Below are 21592 nucleotides of genomic sequence, written 5' to 3' on the forward strand. Positions count from 1 at the left end.
TAGCAACGCAGACACAGCGAATGCAGCTGTGATGTTTGAGAAAAGGGAAACAACGCGATAGAGCGAAGCGCAAGTGTATGCCCATTCTTTCTCTCTCCCCTTCCTCTCTCTTTCCCGGCCTTCATTCGCAGCAGCAAGCACTACGCATACGCTGACAAGCCAGCTCAGCTCGTGGCAGACAGAAATTCGGACGCTTTCTTCAATGTGTGTTGTCAACCCTTTATATGCGGCGCGTGATGTGCAATGAGTGTATTGTGTCGTCATGCTGAATGTGCGGCGTAGTGTGGAGGGTGCTGACGTCAAGAAGCGGCAATTGTTTTTTCTGCGAGAGTCGTTCATCCTTGTGCTTAATGTGTGGCGTAGCATAAGCTATGGCAGCTATGGACGTTAAGAAGCGGCAATTTTTTTTTTCTTTTTTTTTTTTTCTTTTTTTTTTCACGAGAGTTTTTCATTCTCGTCGTCATGCTGAGCATGCTGTGTAGCACAAGCTATGGCGGCTGCGGACGTTACAAAATGGCAGATTTTTTTTTATCCAACCTTGCATCTATGAATCAACGAAAGCACACGGTCAGCTGCGATTATGACACCAGCTTTTAGCATTGTTTGCTTCAAATGGCATTTGCAGTTAACATGCTTTCCAATGAGTCTGTGGCAGTGCACGCTACCTGCCCCAAACGCAGCGTGATAAATCAAACCAGGCTTGTGCAATTAAGCCATCAGGGGCACCCTGTCAAGTTCAGTAACCGCCACCACAGGAGCTAGCATCATAAGTATAGTTAAAAGATAAACACTCGACGTGCTGCCAATGAGCTGTGGATGCAACGGCCGAAATGGAGGGACACGCCACCGATTACCGCTTTTTTTTTTTTTTCAAATTCTCAGCGGCAAAAGTGGAGAGTGGAGTGGGTTCATTATGCAACAAATATGGTATCAATTTTGACGATCATAAGCGGCGTCTCAAGCCGATTTCTGTATATTGAATTATCAATATATCGAACTATTTCGCGATCCCCTTCGATGATGGAGGCAATATGCAAAGCGCCCAGGTACTGTGTGATGCTGGTGAATGATAAAGAATCTGAGATAGGTCTTAATTAATCCAGAACTCTTCATTATATTCGCCCGTAAAGGCTCGTGTTTCTACGAGATGTTAAATGCCATGTACCAAGCCATCAGTGACATGCCTAGATGTTCTTATGCATTAAAGTCATCTCTAAGCATGTTACACACTGCAACCAAGGCAGGCAGCCATGCAGCCATTACTCGTAAAGTTAACACTGGAACTTACCAGCGTGGTTTTGAGGCACCAAAGCTTCTCTAGAGGAGTGATCTTTGAATCCAGTGATGCAAGCTCCACAACCTAAGTGGGGGAAGAAAAAAAAATAAAGGCTCGACTCACTGCTCGCTCAAAAACCACTATGAAGATAAGAGCCAAGAGGCTGAAGAAAGTAGACTGAAACTTTCTTGAACGTTTCCAAAACATTTTTTACTAGGGATGTGCGAATATTCATAACTTCAAATACAAATCAAGTATGTTTGTTATTCAATTCGTATTCGATTAAAAAATTACCGAATGCACAGACAATTTTTAATCGACATTGACAGCAATTTTACTGCGCTGCGAGCTTCACAGCACATACTGTGCAGTGAAGCACCCTCAAAAGGCTACAGGGCTATTTTAAGTGAGACCACTGGTACTGCATCACACTGCAAAACGAGACAGTGGACTCATTCCCGACAGTGTGTGCAAAGCGAAGAATTTGGCAAAACCAGGAGAAAATGTCATTATCACCTGGATTTAAGGGGGGACATGGGACTTAAAAATAACTTTATTATTTACTGCCCAAATGTGATGAAACCTCACGGAAATGTTCAGGTTTTTCTGCTGATTTCAAATATGGAAAAAGTTTTCTTCTGGGGCAATTAGTTCCAAGGTATTAGAGAATTATTGCTATTATTTTGCTATTGTCTGCTCAAACAATAGAGGACAAAATGCTCATTAGAAATTAATTTTTAATATACAGGTAGATACTATAAAGTATAAGGAATGCAATGTTGGAAGCACATTTTTTATTTTCACTTGTAAAACTTTTATATCTTAACTTGAAATCCTTACACAGTTGCCATGCCTGTGAGTGCGAAGTTCAGTGGGCTGCTAAATCTCTATTATTAGCTCAATTTTAAAACTGCTTCCAACATTGCACTCCTTACACTTTATAGTATCTATCTGTATATTAAAAATTAATTTCTGATGAGCATTTTTTTTTTCCTGTTGTTTAAGCAGACAATACAATAATTCTCTAATACCTTTGGAACTAATTGCCCTAAAAGAGAAATGGTTGCATATTTGAAATCAGTAGAAAAAACTGAACAATTCTGTGAGGTTTCATAAAATTTGGGTAATAAATAACAATACCAATTTTAAGACCCATGTCCCCCCTTAATCTCAACTGCAAACAACCACTCTACAAGTGTTCATCAGATACGGTTACTGTGACGCAAACAGTTTTCAGCAGTTTTTTCAGGCCCAATCGATAATGCAAACTTTCAGTAAATTCAAACATTTTCTCTGGTCTCTTGAAGGTCGAAATAATGAGAGTTCACTGTATTCAGCAGTGATACGACAGCTCCACCCAGTTTCATGCAGGTCCATCCTGTACAATGAACAGGTGTATGGAATCCCGTATAAAATTTATACTGCATTTTTCAGTACAGTACAAACTTCTGTGTAATTCTAGTTTAATTTCACTCGCAAATACCATGCACATTCTGAAATAACAAGATGAACAATATTTGTTCTTCCTTAATTTTTTTTCCTTTTCATTGTTCATATACTCGATATTCGAACACATTTTTCCCCATATCCGTGTTCAATTTGTATAAGAAAATTTCAAAACTCGCACACCGCTAACTTTTGCTATCATTTTCGAACAGCTATATAATTACTGAAGTGCATGCCACATTATCAACTCATTGGTGAGTCTACAAAAGCTATGCAGGAAAGGACCAAGAAGTTCAAAGAAATAGGCTAAAATTTGGAACCTTTCCAAAATACTTTTACTATCACTTAGAAGAGAATAAGTATGAGCATGCCGGTTGTTCATACTTAAATGGGAAATGACAGCGCACAAATTGAACTGGAGTAGATGTTTGGTTCTGTTTACGTGGTTTAGGTCCCAAAGCAAATCAGGCTAAGAGAGACACCATACTGGAGGGCTTCGATAATTTTGACCACCTGGGGTTTTTTAATGTGCGGTGACAACGCAGAGCCCACGAACGTCTCGCTTTTCGTCTTTGTCGAAAAGCGGCTGCTGAGGCCGAGATTCGATCCCGCATCCTTGGGCACACTAGTCGAGCGCCCTAACCATTGCACCACCACGGTAGGACAAATTAAACTGGATGTATCAGTGCACTGCCAATAACTTTTTCACAGAGGGAGCTTGAATTTTTGGCATGAAAATCTGGTGCTGGCATGGACTGAATGCTTTGTAATGATGTCATAGTTCTTTTCTTTTGAATTTTTTGAATTTGTAGTACTAATACACTCCTGGCTATGCAATAAATCTTGAGGTGAATTTTAGCGCTTGTCTGTGTACTCTCGCTCATCCTGTCTTTATCTGCACGCTATTAGTCCCCATTTAAATTTTACTATAACTTTCAAACAATTACTGAAATGCATGACGTCACACTAAAGCCAGTGCTTGAAAATGCTTCTGTACAAGTTTTCACACGCGAAAGTGTCAATAGCATTGTGGAAAAAAACCTGCACATTGCACAAAGCATAAAATCCACAGTTAAGTACTTTGGCCTGCATTAGCAACCACTCTCTGCAGCATATATGAACAGGCAGCCTTCTCCATGAAGCGAGGATGACTGATGCGCATTTGCATACTTTTGTCTCTTCTATGCCTGCCACACATTACAAATTACATTATACCCACCAGTCTGCACATTCCGGCCTGAATCTTTCCCCAGCTTAATTCTCTAGTGTGCAACTAACCTTTTTATTCTTTAATTTTTCTTATTTATGCTGCACGCACCCTCTATTAAAGAGAAGCAGGCCACTTAAAAAATGGCACAGGGAGTTTCCAAGCTGCACTTTGAAAGTAAACTGTGACTTCTCTACAAATGCAGCAGCCTTTACTTTTCAGCTTTCGCTACACTCTGAATCAATGCTCTGTCACCTGGCATGGCAGGCACTCTCCGTATGCGCGAGCAACACCAGCCTGCAGGCGGTTTTCTGCACCCAGAGGTATCGTGCTCCAACCCTTGTTTTCTCGGTATGACATTTGTTGCTACCTCAGCAGACGTCAGTTCTGCCAGCACTCTCAGAAAGTGCACTCACAGAACTTTTGCAACAGCTAAGCCACAGCATCAGTCTAAGGTGATCACAACCAGCGAACGTCTCTATGATGATCCTCATGGCTCTCTGAAACCCGCTAGCACTTTCAAAACATCTACACAAAGTCAGGCAATATGGCGACTGCATCCTCCTTTGCACCTCAGTATTTCATGGGGGCTGATGAGCTTACTGATCGTGGCAGAGGGCAACAGAAGGACTCTCGAACGCCAAGCTGGTCAGGACTCAAGCCAGCTAAATGCAGCTGCCGCAGCTTCTCCACAAGCACTGCGTCCTCTTGTCGACAGAACTGCTTCACAGCAGCAAACACTTTCTTGTGGACCACTCCCATCACATAGCTGTGAGCAAGAGGAGAAAGCATGTGACACAACCCATCCCTATTTAGTTGCAAGCTGAAAGATGAAAAACGCTTTTCAACTGCAAGCCTTTATCAACACTTCACATGGCAAAGGTGTGCCTCTCCTCTATGAAACAAGAACATCTCTGCATTTTTTAATGGTGTCTGTCGGTACAGTAGAGCTGGAGCTTTTCACTAACATTTACCGTTTAAGAACTTATACAGAAAGCTGCAGCCAGACATGCTCTTTCCATTGTTTTTGTTTCTGTTCTCTTTTCAAATGTCCCTGCATATATTTGATTGCATTAACTACAGTGATGCCATGAGGTCAAGGTGTGACCTCATCACTTATCAAATAATAACAAGCCATAAAGCCATAACGACATTACAGTACAAACAACAGGAAGGCCAGCAAACCAAAATGACGAAAGATAAACACTAAAAATCTATTGTGATGGTAATCTACCTGTCATGGCTAACTAAATGCCTAGCAATTATACTGTGCTCCTCGCCCTGTCAAGTTCAAATACTTAGGTTCAGCGGTATTTCACTACAACTTACTTGGCACATGCCTCGAAATTTATTTCGAACTGACTGTGGTAACAGGAAACATGAACAGACAAGGTTAACTGATGCTTGCAGGAAAATCAGAGACCAGCTGGCACTCTCTTTTGAACACAGAATGCGTGTTTATGCATGTGTTAAAACGACGACACAATGAGGCCTTCGGCAAGGTGAGTGTACCTTTCAGTGGCTAGAGATATCCTTTGCAACGTAGCACCAGAGCTGCTTGCAGGTGGTTCAAGTGACTTTTGGAATGCCTAAAAAAAATGCACAGCAAAGTAACCATTAGAAAAGAATGCATTATCATATCAAATCTATTTTTTTCTTTATAATCACCATCACTACTCTGCAGATGTATTTCAATAATCTATGTAATGGAAAGAGATGCAAGTGCGCCGACGTTTAGCATATCTCGAGAAGACAAGACAAAAATAAATCCTTCCTTCCCAGTGCGATAGAAAACTGGAATAACCTCCCCGAACACATTGTCATTGAGGCTAATCCTTCTAGATTCAGACAGCTCCTAATCGCCTATCTTAATGAAAAAAAATAATCTTCCTGTACCTTATGTCAGCTACCAAGCCCTGCAAACTGACCAGCTGGTTTTACTTCCATAGCTGTTATTTGAATTTGTTTTATATTTTTGCCACTTTGCCATGACTTATCTGAATTTTACTCTTGTCTTTTTTCACCTTTTTTTACCTGCTGTTTCTATTTTGTGTCTTTATGTTATCTTGTTATTTGTTTTATATATATATATATTTTTCTATACTTCTATATTACTTTACTATTTATGATCATGTATGACTGCTGAACAACCCTGTACTACCCCCCCCCCCCCCCCCCCATTATGTAATGTCCCGAACGGGACCTTTAAGGGTTAATAAATGATGAATAAATGATGATGAAAGTGTGATAATTAGAGAAACAAGCTGCCACAAAACCCTACTAGAGTACCCGCACATCAAAACAAACCCAACATCCTTATGCGCCCAGTTATCTCCGTCAGTGAGTGTGTTGACATGCTGACGACTACCCATAAAATAGCAATGACTGAGAAGACACACAGAGATAAGGGAGATAAGAGAATTGGAAAGAAAGAATAAAAACAGCTCCAAAGTACAAAAGATTTAATGTCTGCCTAGTTTCAGCTTTTGCTGGAGCCACAGGGGTGGCAGAAGGTTCAGGAAACATCGCTCTTGAATCTCTAGAACAACTTTTTTAAACTGTAGCCTCAAGGTATCAGAAAATAACTATGAATGCAGTCATGAATGCAAGGTAAGTAGCTATCTCTTTTTTTTTCTTTTCCCGTAAGTCACGCCAATCGAATTTATTCTAGTATATCAGATTTTCAGTACGGCACCTATGATTGCACACACACACTTTTTTTTTTTTTTTGACCATCCGGCACAGTCTTCAAGAAGTCAGTGACACTGACTTCATTCCAAATCTTTGGCTGAATTACTTTAAAAAAAAAAAGAAAAAATATGGATGTCAAGTCTTAAGGTGGGCCTGGAAAGAGCTGTCTAATGCTGTCACTTGATCTCTAAGGAGGTGGAATGCTTTTGCAGAGGACACTGTAGCTGAGCTTTCATGGCAAAAACAGATTTGGATTATAAGAAAAATAATTAATTGTGCATTGACGTGCTAGACAGAACAATAATGCTGATATTCTACAAGCATAAGGTGTGGATTATCCAAATTCCTACAGGGCTCAAGCCATTCCCACTGTTTTCATTGACAAGGGGTTCTAAATGCAGAAAAAGAAAGTTTGAAATTTTCCCAGTTGGTAGAATGTAAATCATATATGAAAAAGGCAAAATGACTTCTAGAGCTTAAACCAGCAGTCTGAAGCTTGCCTGGTGAAACCAGAAGGCAGTGACATAGTAGAGGTGTTGATTGATTCTCTGGCTCTTTCTCGTTACTTCAAAATTTTTCTTGCAGTAACGAAAGCAAACAAAGCAAACAAATTTGAATTTAAAGCTTCTCCTGCCATTTAATTCAAACTCATAATGCCTGGGCCAGGAAAGACCGGCTGCTGCCATAATGAATTGAGTACAGTTCTAGCACAGTGTGTGTGCTCTGCGTGTACATGCAGTTGGCTCATGAAATCATGCTAATAATGGCGACATCTGTACTTTGTTTTTCGGTATTTTCTAGCTTATAAAAACTAAATTTGCAGCATCAGTGGTCATTTTGTCGTTACTGTGCTGTAGCCAGCCGACAGAGGCAAGATGGAGACAAACTTCACTTTGTCTGCAGTGTCCTTCTAAGGCCATTAACACATGCAACGTGCCTAACTGGTCACCGGTGACAAAATGCATTTTTTTTCTAGCGCTCATGAAGAACAAGGGATGAGAAGCGAGGCACAACACGCAGCCAGACAACCGACAACACAAAAATCGATATATCACTCTAGAGCATGCATGTGTTTAAAGGCGAAGAATGTTATATTACAACACCAAAACAAAACAAAAAAACTGTGCCATTACAAAAACTGATGTATCCACTCTCATCCTCATGGCCCACAGTGTTGCTTTAGCTTGTAAAACTTAATTCACAATTAGTGACCTTATCACAAGTGTGTTGCAAATGAACATTACAACAAGACTTTAAAGAAGGAAAAGTTCAAACAAGGGCCGCACAAGTTGGAACTGAAAAAAAAAAAAAACAAATTGAAAGGCCGAACTCCTTAAAACTTAATTCCACTTACATCTATGGCCCAGAGGACAATATCCTTAAGCTTCTGTGCCGTGTCGTGCAGGTAGGCAGGTAAGATCATGTATGTGCCACAAAAGCTCTCCAGCTTCTTATCCAGTTCCTTGAGAAGCGATGAATGCTGGGGTAGGCCTCGAAGATATACCAGAGACCTTCCAGAGAACAAGACACAGAGGAGGAAGCATAAGCAGCATGACACAAAATGTATGGCGAGGTTAGAATGATAACTGCATCTGGTGATAATTAGCCATGATACATTGTGCGATGGCATCATGTTACACTCTGAGAGACACCAAGCCTCTGTCGCTCAGGTTCTGGGCTTGCAAAAAAGCAGCTAGAGACACTAGCCAGCTACAGAAGGCTTTGCATGTAAGTTAACTGCCAATCCTGGCTATTCTGCTAACAAATTTTGTTGCTCTTGCACGGTTGCAGCAAAAGATTTACTCCTGTTCACTTAGCTTTGTAGAAATAATTAAAGATTGTTCTAGCTATACACTACTGTTAGTGACTATCAAAATGTGTGAGAGATAGTCTCCAAACTGCAAAATGTAGTTTGGCAACCCTGCACTGTGTTCCTTAGAAATGCAATGTATTACCAGAAGACTTAACCAGTGCTTTTATCATACTTCATGATGGGACAAAACACTGTAATTGTCACTGTATTAACCCAAGGGACCACACCTCGAGGAAAATGTCACTGGGTTTCATAAGTGTCCAGTGTTCTCTATTCATTGAAGAGTGCTCATCCTGCTTTATTATATTTTGCACTCTCTCCAGTGCGCCCATCAGCAAAAATCACCCTCCTTTCGCATCGCCTATGAGGTGCTTTTAGTTTTTGTTACTAGATGGCACCACGGTATTTTCAGTTCCTTGATAAAGCAGTGACTATGGCCCACTAAAACTTTCGTCAATGAGGCGTACTTGGCCTTGAGTGCAGAAACTAAAATGGACGCTACTCTGTACTAAAAATGTCGAATTACTGTCAGCGGGTGAGACATATTAGTTTTCAGTACATCCCTTCTGTCAACGCGCAACAACCATTGCGGTCGCTATTCATGGTTTCCAGCATCACAATATATAAAAATGAGCACGTGCTCTAAAAAGTTTTGGTAAAAATTTTCTACAGCATTGCTGACAGAACCGCTATAGAATCGGCCACGTGAGAAGATAAGCTTTCCGCAGTGCTGCAAAAAATGGGACACTTAACACACAGTGTTCTGTTCCTTTAAGAGCTAAGGAGCAGGAACACAGTGAGGGTAAACTCAAGAGTAACTGAACTATGCCTTGCGGTGGAATAAGCAGGGGCACTTTGTCAATAAACAGTGGTTAATAATTTATTCTTGCTTTCGAAGAGTGCAAAAAAGGAATAAAAGATGTCAGATTCATTCTAACAAAGCCGCTTGGCTCTTCTGGGGAGAAATGCTTGGGAAAAGGGTTTCAGAGCAAACCTTTGCCTTTAAAGATAAAGGGGGACCACAAATGGGCTTTACCGTATGACATAGATTGAAGTTGGTTCATGGAAGGTATGAATCACTGACCCATCAGCCCAAAGGCGGAGGGCAAGAAGGACAATGTGGAAACAGAAAAAGTGCACTACAGACAAGTCAAATGTGTGCAAACCTGCTAATGCAGCTGAGCACAACAATAAAGGATTTCTGCCTTGATGTCTATATGTTTATGCAATGGCCATACCTCTGATCAAATTGAAAGTCTAAATACTACTTAGTAAAGCAGTCGCATTATGAAAGAACTTCTCAGCAAGTAATAGCTTCCTTAGAGTTGGGTAAAATCAACAGAAGAAAGGAAGTAAACATGAAGGAATAAAATGTGCCTTCTCTTCCTCCATTTTAAGCAAACTGTTCTGAGCAAGCTCCTAGATGAGCCTGCACTTTCAGGATCAGCATAAGGTCATAGGAAAGCAAAATGTACAGAAAGCTAAGGATAATGCCTGAAAGATCAGAAAAATGACGAGAATAATGACGAACAAAAACACTCACTCTTTGTAGGACAGACATTTCTCCAAATCTGCAGGGCTGAGAGTATCATTTGCATCCTGAAAAGAGTTGTGCGCAAGCTGGAAAATAAAAAGGAAATGACCACACCATGAAACAACCTGACCTCTTGGTCAAAAATTAAAGACAAAGAATGCTCACCACATCTAAATCCGATGAAGCTCCCTCAAAAGGCTTGCTTATTGTCAGAACCCTGTACTGTTTGAACTTCTGCAAAAAAACAGATTGTAGGACAAACACAAACTCAATTTCGTGCCTTGCAAGAACAATGCGAGCAGAAATCTGGAAAGCTAGCAGAGCTGATGGTTTTCTGCACCACACACTGACTTCTTACAAAACAACCAAGCAGTTTTTCCCATTTTGCAAGTATATATACTCCAAAAATACTACTTTTTTAAACAACTGTCCTTTTCTTTCTAAAAAAACTTTGCTACCTATACCACAGCCTGTTTATGATATAAGTAGAGCCTGTAAGTGTTCGGTTAAGCCTGATTTCTACCCAAAGAGCATACTTTCCTAGCACACGAAAATGAAGGCCCCGCATTAAAGCTCGCGTATATGCCGCCCTTACTTCAGAGGGGAATTTTCAGTCATCTTAAACCTCCTTTAATGCATGTTAATCTTCACACAGCTCAATTTCAGCATAAGCTTAAAAAGAAACCTTTAGAAGCAAGAGGCCAAAATACAGATATTCACATCACTTCATTATGTGTTATCCCCGCTAATGGCAATTCTCCTAAATGGCTCTAGTGTCGTTAAAATGGTTGCCTTCCCAGTGTTCAAGGGCAGGCAGGCTTTGCACAAAAGTACCGCACATGAGGTTGGTAATATGGTCAATAAAATAACTGCAGTATATGAGGAAAAAATTATGGCCGATTTGCATAGTTAATCAAATGCGAAGTAGGTGCGTAGCACTGCTTAGGCGCGGAGGTAAGCACAAGCTGCTTCACGATGCAGCGAGTGGCTCGGAGCCGAAGTCCAGGGAGCACCGCGCATGCACGTCTGCTGTCCGTGAAGGCTGAGGAGTGACTGATGTGAGAGGAGAGATGCCGAAGTTGAGGACGCATGAGTGACACACAACTGCTCACTCAGGAGTAACACACGCTTGTGCAATGCTGCCCAGTGACAGCCGCCACGTCCGCAACTGACACGTCCATCTCTCACTGTCTTACTCTCTCACTGGGTGCATCTATGCGGCCACTCCGCCCCCTCAGTGTTAAGCCGCGTGTTGCGGGCGTCGCCACTTCCCCTTCCTCCTCTTTAAAGACAGATGGACAGAGAGAGAGAGAGAGCGGTTTGTGCTGCAGCTCTGCAGCCACTCCGCCTCCTCAATGCTGAGCCGCACGAAGCGTGCGTTGCCCTCTTTCTTTACTTCAAGTTCAAGAAAAGAGAGTGAGCGGCTTCGGACAGACATCAGCGAAATCGCAATTGCGGCTAGTAGTGCTACGCACCAGAAAAAAATCTTGAAAGCAATTTGCCATTTTTCATATCATTTTTGATATAACAGGCAAAAATAAAGACCTTTTTCAGATAAAAATTAAGTCGTATTGTAATTCATTTTCTGCTGCAAAATAATTGGATAAAAACATGAGATAAATTGCATAACTTTTCACTGAATAACCTCATTTGTATGTAAATTGCAGATTTAAAGATATTGACAAATTTCCTTCCAAACTTCAGAAAATATACCACCTGAGAATGAAGCACCCTAGGCATAAGACAGCTCTGTGCAATACTAACCCAAGCTAAGCTTGATGACAGCCCACTGAGAAGTGTCTTATCAGCAAATTGCAAATGTCCAGTCATAACTATTTCATGACACCCCAAGACACCCAGGTATAAGTGACCATTTCAATGTCACGGCTAGCATTATGTATGCAATAAAACAAGCTGAGACACGAATTGAGGAAGATATATTTTTTTGGTATAAGGGCGATTATTGTGCCATTTCTCAAGTACCATTTTTTGTCCGTTTTCCACTGTCCTTACGAAAATTCTGACAATGTATATCTGTGGTCTCTGTTTAAAAGAATGTCGGGTACTGATTCAGGTAAACTGAAGAAGTGCAAGAAGCCATGGGTAATGCTTAATATCCTAAAACTTATAAGGAAAATAAAACGAATATACTCCTCATTTAAAAGAATGTGTAGCAGTCATCAATCAGTTCAACAAGTAAGTTGAGACAACTAATGAATACAAAACAAAAGTACACAGTGCGAAAGATCTGCACTTCAGGTGACTCAATTAGAATAAGAAAAAGAATCCAAAGCTTTTTCTTTTTAGAAATATGTGAACAAGAATAAATGAAATTGTTCCCAACAACGAAGTCTTGCTCGATGATGCAGCTAAAAAAACTTGTTTCAATTAATTTTTTCATTCGGCGCTTTCAGGCACTCGGTCTAGATGACATTTCTTCCTGCATAGTGAAATGCTGTGCTGGCCTGTCGCACTTTAGTACTTTTATCTGATACACAAGAAAGTGTGCTACGGGTTTAACTGGAAAATTGGACATGCGTAACTGATTCGTAAGGGTGGTAAAAAAAAAACATGTAAACAATTATAGGCCTATTTCTTTAACATCCACCTCATGCGAATATTAAGAGCATATTCTATACAAGGAAATAATGAAACACTTATTACAACAAAAAATATTAATCTACCACCAGCACGGTTTGCAGATGGGACTGTCCTGTACAACAAAAATGATTGAGTTCTATCAAGACTTAGTATCCGAGATAGACAAAAACGAACAAACGGACCAAAACATTTTTTTTTTGTTATTTTAGGAAGATCTTCGACACGGTTTTTCACCCATTGCTGCTTCACAAACTTTATAAGGTAAGTGTTAATCAGGAGGTGTACAAATGGATCAGCAGTTACTTGTCGCAGTGTCGTTAATGTGTCATACTGAACGGTGCTACATCCCCTTGGGTCCAGGTGACAACGGGTGTCCCTCAGGGGTCAGTTTTAGGGCAACTATTATTTTAGTTTTTATTTAGTTTATTAATGATATTCCTGTCATGATATATTCACGTTTACATTTGTTTGCTGACAATGTGGCTTGTACCACAAAATATGAAGGGGTTCTCTTGATTTACAGCATAACTTTAAAGGCATTGTCACATGGTGTGAGAAGTAGAAATACAACTAAATACCAAAAAAAAAAAAAAGTGTCAACCTGTCCTTCACGAAAGTATAGAAAATAGAGAGCCAAGGTTTGTTATAACCAATGCACTGAAATGAAAAGTGAGCTGGAATGAAAAGCACTCTCCTCATGCTAAAACTGTGCTTAATATTGTTGTTTAAGATATACAACAAGAAGACAGGAATTAATGAAGACGTTTATTTTAACCAACCACACTATATACCTAAAAGGACTGATCAGGACTTTAATGTACAAGAATATTGGTGTGAGCCTTGATGCTAATTCGTTTTTTCGTGACAACTGTAATAGAATGAAATCGTTTGTCTTTTATCCAAGTGTGCTGCAATAACAAAGCCTGCTTTCTTCTGTGCTGTAACCCCCTCCCCTCCAACCTACTTGAATGACCGGGCAAAAAGGGGGCATCTTTGAATAATAATAAAAAAAAAAAAAAATGACTGAAAAAAAAAAAAAGTCAGATATACATTTTTCAATGAGCGGCCAAGCTGCTTTTACTGAAACACAAAAATATCTTCTAATGTTGGTCTTGGGCCTATGTCCACTTTTTCCCTTTCTATACAAAATGAGCAAATAGAAGGTAATCACTATAGCTGATTTTAATACACCTCACTTGCAGTCAATACTGCACACTTTTGTCAACATGATTACAGCTTTTTCTGAGAATTCCACAACAGTGGCTTTCAGTAATATGTCAGACTCCAATAATAAAATACTAAGTTTGACACACAGCAAATATTCTTCACGTGACCGTCCAGTACTGCTTTCAACTGCACAAGGCCTAGCAATCTGCAGCGTTCCAACACGAAGCAGCAAATGCAATTTAAAAAGACCAGATGACAAGACAACATGTTAGTGACTCATGTCTCAAATATCTGGAAAGCACAGCTCTTAGGGTCTACACCATCTGCATGCTTTCCTTGTGACAAGTGCAAGACATGCTTTCTTGGCTGACTCAGTAGAGAAGCATTTGTAGCATTGTCTCTGCACTTGTAGTTATCTACTGCACTGACACACAAATACACTATCAATCAAAAAGAGCATTGTACTCCAGGAAGGAGCAGTTGCATCTCACGACGAAAAAACTAGCTTTCAACATTATGGCAGGGATATGCACAACACCAACCTCATTAGTGAATGCATGTCTGTGCTTGTTCAGTCATAAAAGAAGTCATAATATGACTCCAAATGAAGCCATCAGCCAAAGAATGTCCCCACATCCAGATATAATCATGTTCATTCGATACCCCTGCTCAAAAAGGGCAGTTCTCTTGATGAATATGTAGCTTTCCTGTTCAGCTATGAGATGTTTCAAGGCTGGGCACATGCTCCAAAAGCAAAGCGTGTCAATAGCTAGGCTAGAGCAAAACAAAGATAAGCCTTTAAATTTCAATTTTGTTCCGCAAAAAAAAATGCTCCGTCAAAACTTGGTCAACTTAAAAACACTCCAATGAATAAGTAACATACCCTGTTGTAACAAAGCTCTTCACCGAGAATATTGATTGTGAAATCCTTAGCAAAGCCTGAAAAGAAGAAAGATGCAATATGTGGTGAATGCTGAACGCATATGCAAACAACAAGCATGACCATGTTTCCATGTTTCAGTGAACTGTAATTATGAGTGCTAACTCATTCTTAGCACAATGAACATTCCATCACATGCCTAATTTCAGCAACATATCATTAAATAGCTCAACAACAAAATTACGGCAGCACTACAGTGCATGAGACGGTGGCCTCAAACTTAATGTGTGCAGAATAAATTTATCAAGGCATACCACTTGAGATTTTCCTTGAGCTTTTAAAGGATTAAATAAGTGATAAAAAAAAAAATCCCAGAACCACCTTAGTCGCTGCTAAAAACAAATGTCTATATCTGCTTAGGCCCTAACAAATTTTGTAATGAAATTTCAGTAATTTTTAAAAACTGCAGCCATGTATTCAAAATGATTACAACATGGAATGCATCTAAGTTTACAGCATTCTGGCAATATGTATCGTAGCCGATCTCTGATATTATTTCAACTGCATCACACGCCGATACACACACAGAGCTTATTCTCACCAGAGCAATGCTTTGGGTAGTTCTTGCACATTTAGTTAAAGTATGGTGCAGTATGTAGGATTCAATGTTACAAAACTACCCTTTGGCCATATGGAGACGTCATCGAACCAATTTCGATCATTAGGATTCTTTAATATGTACTGACACTACACAATATGTGCACGGGCTTCATCGAAACGCAGTAACCATGACCCAGATCTGATCCCAAAATTTCAGCTAAACACCAAAGCCACTAAGCCACTACGGCAAGCAAATATTTATTTTACTTGCAAAAGCAATAAGTTTAATGCAAGCATGCACGTGTACACTTCACAATATCATTTACATGACTGCCACACAAGGGACAGAGCATATGTGATGAAATAAATACCTGTAACTGCTTTGATGTGTGTGCCATCAACTTCAACACTCTTCTGCAGATTGTTTCCACAGCATGTGTACTGCCTGCAATAGGAACACCAGACGCAGGTTGAACGCTTATTTGGCATGAAGCTGCGTGTATCTGATTCAGTTCAGTTCAGGCGTTCAGTCGTGTCCGACTCTTCGTGACCCTATGGACCATGTCACGCCACGCTTTCCGGTCTCTCACTATCTTCTTAACATCACATAGCTTCATCTGCAATGCCTCGAGAATGCCATCTAACCATCGCGTTCGCTGCCTACCCCTTCTCCGGCGACCCTCAACCTTTCCCAACATCAAATCTTTCTCCAGCGACTCCTCTCTTCTCATCAGATGACCAAGGTAGCTGAGCTTTAACTTTAGAATTTGACCCTCCAATGAGCAGTCAGGGTTTATGGTCGACAATATCGACTGATTTGATCTTCTGGCAGTCCAAGGAACTCTTAAGAGTCTTCGCCAGCACCACAATTCAAACGCGTCAATTCTTCGGCGGTCAGCCTTTTTCACAGTCCAACTCTCGCATCCATACATCACAACTGGAAAGACCATAGCACGGGTTATACGGATCTTGGTTGGCAGACTAATGTCTCTGCTCTTTACTAGGCGGTCAAGGCTAACCATTGCTCTCTTTCCCAGAAGCAGGCGTCTCCTAATTTCATGGCTGCAATCTCCTTCCGAGGTAATCTTGGCGCCCAAGAACAGAAAATCTGTCACAGCTTCCACTTCTTGTCCATTGATGCTCCAGGACTTGATAGGGCAAGACGCCATGATCTTCGTCTTTTTAATGTTCAGTTTAAGCCCAAACTTCTCACTCTCTTCTTGTACGCGCATCAGAAGTCTCTTGAGTTCCACTTCACTTTCTGCCATTAAAGTGGTATCATCCGCATATCTAAGGTTGTTGATACGTTTTCCAGCAATCTTCACTCCAGCTGAAGACTCGTCCAGACCGGCCTTCCTCATGATGCACTCTGCATATAGGTTAAATAGGCAGGGCGATAGTATGCAGCCTTGCCTCACCCCTTTCTCAATCGGAAACCAATCAGTAAGACCATGCCCAGTTCTGACTGTGGCCTCTTGCCCTTCATACAGGTTCCTGAGGAGACAGATGAGGTGAATTGGAACTCCCATCTCTCGGAGAGCTTGCCACAATCTGCTGTGATCTACGCAGTCAAACGCTTTCGCATAATCAATAAAGCAGAAGTAAATGGGTTTCTGGAACTCTCTTGCTTTTTCCATGATCCAGCGAAGGTTGGCAATTTGGTCTCTAGTTCCTCTGCCCTTGCGAAACCCAGCTTGCACGTCCGGAAGCTCTCGATCCACATACTGCTGCAGCCTACCTTGCAGGATTTTTAACATCACCTTGCTAGCATGCGAAATAAGCGCGATCGTGCGGTAGTTGGAACAATCTTTGGCACTGCCTTTCTTTGGAATGGGGATGTAAACTGACCTCCTCCAATCCTGTGGCCACTGCAGGGTTGTCCAAATCTTTTGACATAATGTATGCAGTGTGTTAACAGCGTCGTGGTTGAGGTTTTGAAGCAACTCAGCTGGAATACCATCAATTCCGCTTGCTTTGTTCTTAGCAAGGCTGGCTAAGGCCCATTCAACTTCACTCTTCAGGATGCCCGGCTCGAGATCAGTAATCACAACCGTCCTATGTTGGGATTGCACATCCGGGTCCTTCTTGTACAGTTCTTCTGTGTATTCCTGCCACCTCTTCTTTATCTCTGAGGCTTCAGTGAGGTCCTTGCCTCGTTTGTCCTTTATCACGCCCAGCTTAGCACAGAAGCTTCCTTTGATATCTTTGATTGTCTTATACAGAGCTCTTGTGTTTCTTAATTGGCTGTTGTCCTCAACTGCTTGACACTGTATGTTCAGGAAGGCATTCTTATCTCTCCTTGCTATTTTCTGAAAATCCGCATTGAGAACCTTGTATCTTTCTCTTTCCCCCATACCTTTTGCCATCCTCCTTTCCTCAGCTATTTGCAAAGCCTCTTCAGATAACCAGTTTGCTTTTTTGCATTTCTTTTGCTTTGGAACTACCTTAGTAGCAACTTCTTGTATTATATCACGAACATCAGTCCACATCTCTTCGGGCTCTTTGTCTTCTAGATCTAATTCTTGAAATCGATTCCTCACTTCCACAGCATATTCTAATGGAATCTGATCCAGATCATACCTGAAAGGCCTTCTAGTTTTCTGCGTTTTCCTCAATCGAAGCTTAATTTTGGCAACAAGAAGCTGATGATCGGTGCCACAATCGGCCCCAGGCCTTGTTTTTACTGCTTGTATAGCGCTTCTCCATCTCTGCCGGCAAATAATATAATCGATCTGATTCCTGTACAGACCGTCCGGTGAAATCCATGTGTACAGGCGCCTCTTGTGCTGTTGAAAATGAGTATTCGCTATGGTCAGGTTGTTTTCTTGACAGAACTCTACTAGCCTCTGCCCAGCTTCATTTGGCTCACCAAGACCGAACTTGCCTGTAATTCCGGATATTTCTTCACTCCCGACCTTAGCATTCCAGTCTCCTATGAGAAAAACGACGTCTGATGATGGGGTGCGGTCTAAAAGGCATTGTAGGTCCGCATAAAATCTCTCAACGTCAGCTTCTTCAGCAGCAGTGGTCGGTGCATAGACTTGGATAACTGTTATGTTGAAAGGGTGACCTTGGATCCGAAGTGAAATCATTCGGTCGTTTTTGGGGTTGTACCCTAGCACTGCTTTGCCCATTCTTCTGTTTACTATGAGAGCGACCCCATTTCTTCTCTTGGATTCGTGCCCACAATAAAAGACATAATGGTCGCCGGAGTTAAATTCTCCCATTCCGGTCCACTTGAGCTCGCTGATACCCAAGATATCAATGTTCAATCTGTCCATTTCTCGCTTGACGATATCCAGTTTACCTTGCGTCATAGATCTTACATTCCATGTTGCTATGTGACATATCTCCTTGCAACATCGGACTTTCCGGTCGCTTCCCGACACATCCACAACTGAGCGTCCTTTTGGCTTTAGCCCAGCCGCTTCATTCGTCCTGGAGCTACTAGGAATCGCCCTTTGTTCATCCCCAGTAACATGTGGGACGCCTTCCAACCTGGGGGGCTCATCTTCCGGCGCCATATCTTTACTGGTATTGTGACTGGCCATAGGGTTTTCTTGGCAGGAAATACTGGAGTGGGTTGCCATTACCTTCTCCAGTGAATCACATTTTGTCAGAACTCTCTGCCGTGACCTGTCTATCTTGGGTGGCCCTACACAGCAGAGCTCACGACTTCATCGAGTTTCGCAAGCCCCTCCGCCACGACAAGGCAGTGATCCATGAAGGGGGTGTATCTGATAGTCTCTCTTTAAAAAATAAAATGAAAAATAGTAGCTATCTAGTCGTTTCCTTACCCTTTGAAAAGTGGCGATGGTCTCAATATATGAGCATCTGGACAGAACAAGAAAGGAGTAAAAATGCTAAGTGGTTTATGGCTACTTATGCTCATAAATCACTGTTTGGCACAAAATGGCTTTCCATCCATCTGCTAAAAAAACTTGAATATTCATGATAAATATGCACAGATAAAGTTTTAGATCTCATTGCTAAGGAAATGGCATGGGTGTGCAATCAATAATCAGGATGGTAGCGATGAACTAGCTATAGCTCTGCCGATAACAGAAATTTACAAAGAAGCGCGCCCCTTTTGACGAGTTCTCAATGTAAAGATTGATGGCTATGACTGAAAGATGTTTTTCAACCACTTACCGACAAATCTCGGGTTGATTTTCACCCCTTTCAGCGACGATGCGTGTGGCACACATATCAGCCAGCAATTTGTTTGGGCTTCTTCATATTTTGATCGGTAAGTTGTCTAAGGAGGAAATTACAGACACAAAAGAAAATACGTGATCTCCACGCAGAGAACAGCAGCAACGATATAAACGCGGAAACACGAAAGAATGAGAGGTAGGAAAAAATTAAAGAGAAACGGTTTCCATGAACTGTTGAGAAAAGGTAACTAAAACGCAAAACAACTCTGGCCGTCTTCTCCGGGACGAATGACCGCAATGACAATCCCAACAGAGAAAAGTGGTGCACTCTACCCAGTTGCGATCTGAGGGCCACAGAGTTTACGAGAGCAATTTGTCATGCCGAAAACAAGACGGAGCACAATACCTGCAAAAGCTTGTAAAAGGGGTTTGACTCCAAGTCGTCAGCGGACATCCTCCACTAAGGCGTTCCAAAAACTTCAAAATTGCCCTTACTTTTTCTCCCACTTGCAGACGCGGTCACCGCTCAGCAGCGCACAAGCAAATCACGTAACGGTTTGATGCTAGGCTCATAATCTGACGTAGGAAACCCGAGCGTCATGAGTCAATGCAGTAAACGACATTCGTTGATAACGTTACGCATTTGACGGGAGTGATGAGCGCCGATGATAATGCTTTTCGGGGGATTGACTTCAGTGTCGACCGCGTTCGCCGAGTCCTGGTAGGCAGCAGGAAATATATGTACAGACAAGGAAGCGAATGCGCCGTAGGAACTAAAGAAACTGCCGACATTCCGTAAGCTCAAACATCTGTTACAGATTGCAGCAACTGCAAAACATGTGGAGCAGTTGACGTCAAATCCTAATCGTCCCATCGTTCATATGTAGTCTCAGGTGGCGCTGGTTACCTGTCGGAGTCTGCGTTAGGGCACCTCGATGCAGCACGGCAGCACCAGCAGCACCGCCTTGGCACCGCCGTTGTCGGAGTCGGGATTCAATTTTGAAGCGAAAGCGCGAAAGTGGCGGAATATTCACTGGCCGCGATGCAGCGATCGTGATCGCACCGCTCTTTTCACTTTCACTCAAACCTTCCTCCCTTACCTTACGACGCGGTTCAGGTATCCAGACAAAATTTGTGACAGATATTGCGTCCTTCCTTTCCTATGAACCAATTAAAAAATAAAATGGAGAGGCAGGCCTAGGTTTTGCGATGTCACCTTGAACAACTAAATCAGACCTACTGTATTAACTCTGCAAGTTGATCGAACCCCTGTTTGAAAAAATTCTCCCGCCTCAACCGTAGGCTCATTTGCGCTGAAACTGCGCAGAAAGCTTGCGCGTTGTTGTCCCCTTCTTTATGAGAAACCAGAACCCTCTGCGACGAGCAGCAAAACACGCAAACGTAAATTTTCCGCCAAAGGGCAGCAGTGGCGCTATCTAGCACCATTACAGGAACGTACCATGCTTGCTCGGCGCTTTTAAACCACACCGCTTTCCTCCAGCGACGCCAGATGACGCCACAGCTACCTTTTGCTAGAAACTCTGCGCTGACGTTTTTTGCTCCTCAGTCTCGTCGCAGACGGTATACCTACCTGGCCACAGTCGGCCTGTCCTGCTCGCCCACCATGTCTGAATACATTATTGTCCCGACCCCGAGTAGACGCCCCAGATCACCTTCGGCATCCTTCAATCTGCAAGTATAGGGCATCACCATACCCGTACCGACCGAATTCTCATCCTGGGCCTTCATCTACAAGATAATGGAGGAAATGCCACTATTCTTCAGCGAATAGATCAATCTGTAGTTCAAATCAACCGCCTGATTAGCCGAGAGTCGCCAACAAGCATAAGGGCATGCACGAATCCAATCTTTTGCGCCTCGTGCAAGCCTTCGTTTGTACGCGAATTACCTACGTTACCCCTTATACCTTCGCCTCACGCAAACAGATCGGGAGCGACTGGATGCATCACTACGCAAGGCGTACAAGACAGCATTGGGTCTACACATATCCACTTCCACCACCAAACTGATGACCCTCGCGATCTCAGACACAGTCGGCGAGATGATTGAAGAGATGCTAACTTCCCAATATGAGCGCCTCTCGCTGGCACATGCGGGCCGCGCAGTGCTGCGCCAGGTAGGAATAATCGCTCTGAGGGCGACTTCTATGGACCTCACGCCTGAGCAGAGACTCAGTCTTCATATAACTCTCCTTCCCAA

The 21592-nt window shown here is 42.1% G+C and overlaps 1 protein-coding gene across 1 annotated transcript in view; it reads right to left on the reverse strand.

Moving 5' to 3' along the window:
• LOC146196649 (ankyrin repeat domain-containing protein 27-like) overlaps window positions 1-20249 on the reverse strand; it is a 36622-nt gene extending 16373 nt beyond the window's left edge. The window contains exons 1-11 of the mRNA XM_084598411.1: window positions 19779-20249; window positions 19368-19473; window positions 19013-19049; window positions 15587-15660; window positions 14619-14674; window positions 10133-10201; window positions 9977-10053; window positions 7975-8131; window positions 5442-5518; window positions 4533-4698; window positions 1289-1360 (exon numbers count right to left, since the gene is read on the reverse strand). Of these exons, the coding sequence (XP_084454537.1) occupies window positions 1289-1360; window positions 4533-4698; window positions 5442-5518; window positions 7975-8131; window positions 9977-10053; window positions 10133-10201; window positions 14619-14674; window positions 15587-15660; window positions 19013-19049; window positions 19368-19473; window positions 19779-19826 (939 nt within the window). The 5' untranslated portion in view covers window positions 19827-20249. The remainder of the gene's footprint in view (window positions 1-1288; window positions 1361-4532; window positions 4699-5441; window positions 5519-7974; window positions 8132-9976; window positions 10054-10132; window positions 10202-14618; window positions 14675-15586; window positions 15661-19012; window positions 19050-19367; window positions 19474-19778) is intronic.
• Window positions 20250-21592: the final 1343 nt, after the last annotated feature.

The sequence above is a fragment of the Amblyomma maculatum genome, chromosome 3, assembly GCF_055883805.1.
Source record: "Amblyomma maculatum isolate TAMU_Amacu chromosome 3, ASM5588380v1, whole genome shotgun sequence".
Taxonomy (NCBI): Eukaryota; Metazoa; Arthropoda; class Arachnida; order Ixodida; family Ixodidae; genus Amblyomma; species Amblyomma maculatum.